Source organism: Heloderma suspectum, chromosome 5 (assembly GCF_057233095.1).
Source record: "Heloderma suspectum isolate Gila_16-S chromosome 5, 16-S_ref, whole genome shotgun sequence".
Lineage (NCBI taxonomy): Eukaryota > Metazoa > Chordata > Lepidosauria > Squamata > Helodermatidae > Heloderma > Heloderma suspectum.
In genome coordinates, this window is record NC_139462.1 from 16712512 (window position 1) to 16716078 (window position 3567).

Consider the following 3567-nt stretch of genomic DNA (forward strand, 5'->3'; position numbering starts at 1 on the left):
CAAAGGAGTCTGTTCAGCCGTCCCTTAGAAAGGGTTCCCAAACCCTCTGTCAGTGGCCAGCATTTAGCCAACTTCAGCCTAAAGCAGGGATGGAGGATGTCTGGCCCTCCAGATGTTGTTGGACTGCAACTTCCATCCTCCCTCACCACTGACTATGCTGGCTGGGGATAATGGGAGTTGTAGTCATCCTGAGGAGCACGTTCCCCACCCTTGGCCTAAACAAAATATCCCTAACATAGGACAGAACAATACTGAAATATATTAAGCAGCAATAAGATTTATTAATAGGCTTTTTAAAAGGAGTAAAATAAGAGCAAGCTTTTGCTGGTCATTTTTTGAGCTTGTGTTATGGGGAGGAGTACAATTCATTCACTCCCGTGATCTCCAAGATATCATCTTCAACCCCCCACACCAAAAAAAGGCCTGCCTTTTTAAGGTTTAAAACTCCTCTGAAGGAGGTGATCCCAGCCGCACTGAGACTCCTTGGTCTCTCTGACTCCCGGACACATATTCCTAAAGGCAAATAATTAATCACACCTGGCACCTTAGAGTAAATGACATCCTAGATCAAAAGCTTGCCCATCCTCATCCCCTAAACGGCATGTTGAATACTGTTATTATGGTTTCGGTGATGACCTGCCATCCCTCTTTCCCCAAGCACCTAAATGTAAAAACTCTTGCATCCAGAAACCACCATGGGCGAGGGACAGGGGGACATTAACATGGAACTGAGATTCTCCATCATTTGATCCCTTGTTTCCCTTTCAATACCAACTCTCAAAAGGGGGCAATTTTGCCCTCACCAATACCAGACAGGGCAAACAAATGGATTCTCCCAAGCCTAATCCTGGAGGGATCTACAGGAAGGGATGAGTAGTATAGCTTCTCTGCCATGGGACCCCAAAACAGCTAAAGTGGAAGCTCCTGAGGAAAGCCTGAGATGAGCTGATTGCTCCTTATGGCCACGACAGACGCATCTGTCCAGGGTTAAAGTGCATGTGTCCCCCCCCCCACAGTTAAAATAAATAAAGGAGGGGAAAAGACCCAGTTCAACATGAATGCAGTATGCCTCCTCCTCTAGTCCCTCACCCAATACAGCCATTCAGTCTGGAGACAGGCTGAGCCATCAAAGCCCTCTGGAATCTCTGTCTGTCAGGGATCCAGACAGCCTGACAGCCTCAGCCGCACTCCTTAGTCACTGTATTCCTCCCTCTCCTGTAATGGTGGGCACCTGTTTGCCATTTTCCATTTAATGTGTTGAGGTTTCAAGTAGGCTGCCAAGGAAGCTTTCCGGCTAATTTTCCTGGCCAGTTCAGGACTCTTGCCTTTTCTGGTGGGGAACGAGGCATCCCTGGCGACAAGCGGCTGGGTGGGGAAGATGGGTTTGCCCCTGGGTGCCCCCAAGAGCTGCCACATCTCTCCGGAGGTGGCGCCGCTCAGGTACTGCCAGGGCCTCTTGCCGCTGCTGTCCCGCACCTGGACGCGGCCCTGCAGCTTCTGCACCAGCAGCTTGATGACCAGCTGGTGCCCATGCATGGCGGCCAGGTGCAGTGGGGTGTAACCGCAGCCGGACTTGGTGTTCACATCCAGGGTGACCCCGGCTTTCCGGGCGCCGGCAACAAAGTCCTCCAGCACCGGAGCGTTCCCGTGCTTGGCCAGCCAGTGGAGGACGGTGTAGCCTGAGAGGAAGTCCTTGCGGGTGGCCAGATGCGGGTCTTCCAGGAGCAGTGCCCGGGCCTGCAGCCACGAACCTGTGGCCACGGTCACCAGCCAGGCATGCTCTCGCTGCTCCAGGGGCACCACAGAGGAGCGGTGTTCAGTCGCCCCCTCTGCATCAGGGCCTGGCCCTTCCACATTGGGGACATTTGCCCAGTGCCTTTGCCATGGGGCGAGGTAGGGACTTAAGGGGGTGTCTAGTTTTGGGAGAGGCAGGCTAGCCACCTGCCTGGGCTTGGGCAGACCCCTGCTTGGCCTCTTGGAGGCAATCCCAACAACCCGGTTGAGCAAGGCAAGGTGCTCTGGGATGGCATCATTCGGCTGGGTTCCGCTCTCGCTGGCACATGGCACCAATGGCCCCTTGGTGTGGGGTTTGGGGCAGAGCTTCTCTGGCCTGGCCCAGGCGCCCCCAGTTGAGGCCCTGCCCTGCCCGTTCTGCCTGCCAGGCAGGCGGCGGAGGGCACCCGGTTCCCCTTCCAGCAGACAGGAGTCGCTCCCCCCGCTGGCGCTGCTGCCGTCCTCGCTAGCCGAGCTCTCCTGCTCGATGAAATCCTCCAGGTCCTGCAGGGAGAGCTGGCATCGGATGCTGCGGAAGACGGGCACGGGCTCCTGCCAGGCAATCGGCGCCGGCGGCTGCCCGGACTCGGAATCCAGAGATGCCGCCGGGAGTCGTGCAGGGCCTCGTGCCGGGCTGGGGGGCGAGTGGCGGGCCGGCCAGGGCCCTTCATCGTCGCGCGGGGGCGGCGGGATGGAGTGGTGGGTAACCACCCAATCGCGGATCCTTCGCTGGGGGCTGCTGTCGCGTGGAGGGGCGCCCATTGCCCCGATGGGGAAGCGGGCGCCGTTGTATCTCAGCGCCCCTCTTGCGACCAGCAGCGGCTCCCCAGGGGGAGCCCCCCGGAGAGCTGCCTGGCGGCGCGCCTCCGCTCCAAGCAGGGCGCATCGCTCCGAGGGGCGCCCCTGGCCGCCGAGAGTGGGGCTGGGAGGAGGCGCCGCCCCCGATCGCCCCCCAGGACCCCCGGGCAGGGGCCCGCGGGCCAGTCCGCCGCTCGTGGGCCGAGCCTCTGCAGGTGCGCTCCTCTTCCACCTGGAGCCGGGCTGGCTCCCCGCGGCGACCGCAGCCGTGCGCCCTGGGCGCGCACCCCGCCCCGGCCTGGCCCGGCCGCCTGGAGCTTCGCGCGGCGGCGGCGGCGGGGCGTCCTGGCTCTCGCTGGCTTCGGCAGGTGGCTTCAGCTCCTCTCCGACCAGTTCCCGGTAGCGCTTCCTGAGCACCACGTACTTGGCGGCGCCCGGCCCCTCCTGCCTCACGGTGGCCACGGAGTTGACGAAGCCCTTGAAGCGCTCCCGGCGCAGCTGCAGCTGAGCCGGGCCGGCCTCGGGGTCCCGCAAGAAGCGCTGGAAGTGGCCCAGCAAGTCGGCGTTGGCCGCTCGCCCCCCGGCCTGGCACAGGAAGTCCAAGAGCTCCGCTTGGCTCAGCTCCTTGGCCATGACTCGCGCTGCCTGCCGGCGGCTCGCCGACGAGGCCCGACTCACGCGGCGGCGGCGCAGCGCCGGGCGCGCCGCGCACCTCCGCCGGCCCGCGCGCAGCCTCCTCTGCCGCCCCCGTCCGTCAGGCCATCGTCCGCCTTGCCCAGCGGAGCCCGGCCCCGGCCCCGGCCCCGGCCCCTCCCGCCTCCCCGAGGCTTTTCTCCGGGAACAGAAACCACACGCGCTCCCCCGCAGGCGGAGGCGCGGAGGATAAAAGTTCTTCCAGGAGTCAGTTTCACCTGCGCCCCGTAGCTCCGCCCGCTTTCTCACCTCATAGCTCCGCCCCCCCACGGCTTGGCTCCTCCTTCCTCGCGCTCCCAGAAA

General features: G+C 62.3%; 1 protein-coding gene across 1 annotated transcript; it reads right to left on the minus strand.

Annotated features, from left to right (window-relative positions):
- Nucleotides 1–264: 264 nt before the first annotated feature.
- On the minus strand, nucleotides 265–3220 carry SOWAHB (sosondowah ankyrin repeat domain family member B). The gene has a single exon (XM_084859750.1). It carries the CDS (start codon nucleotides 3202–3204, stop codon nucleotides 1192–1194), a length of 2013 nt encoding a protein of 670 aa, XP_084715876.1. The 5' UTR covers nucleotides 3205–3220; the 3' UTR covers nucleotides 265–1191.
- Between the last annotated feature and the right edge of the window lie 347 nt (nucleotides 3221–3567).

Bases quoted from the DNA above. Each gene is read 5' to 3' on its own strand.
- SOWAHB (XM_084859750.1), bottom strand. From the start codon at position 3,204: ATGGCCAAGGAGCTGAGCCAAGCGGAGCTCTTGGACTTCCTGTGCCAG.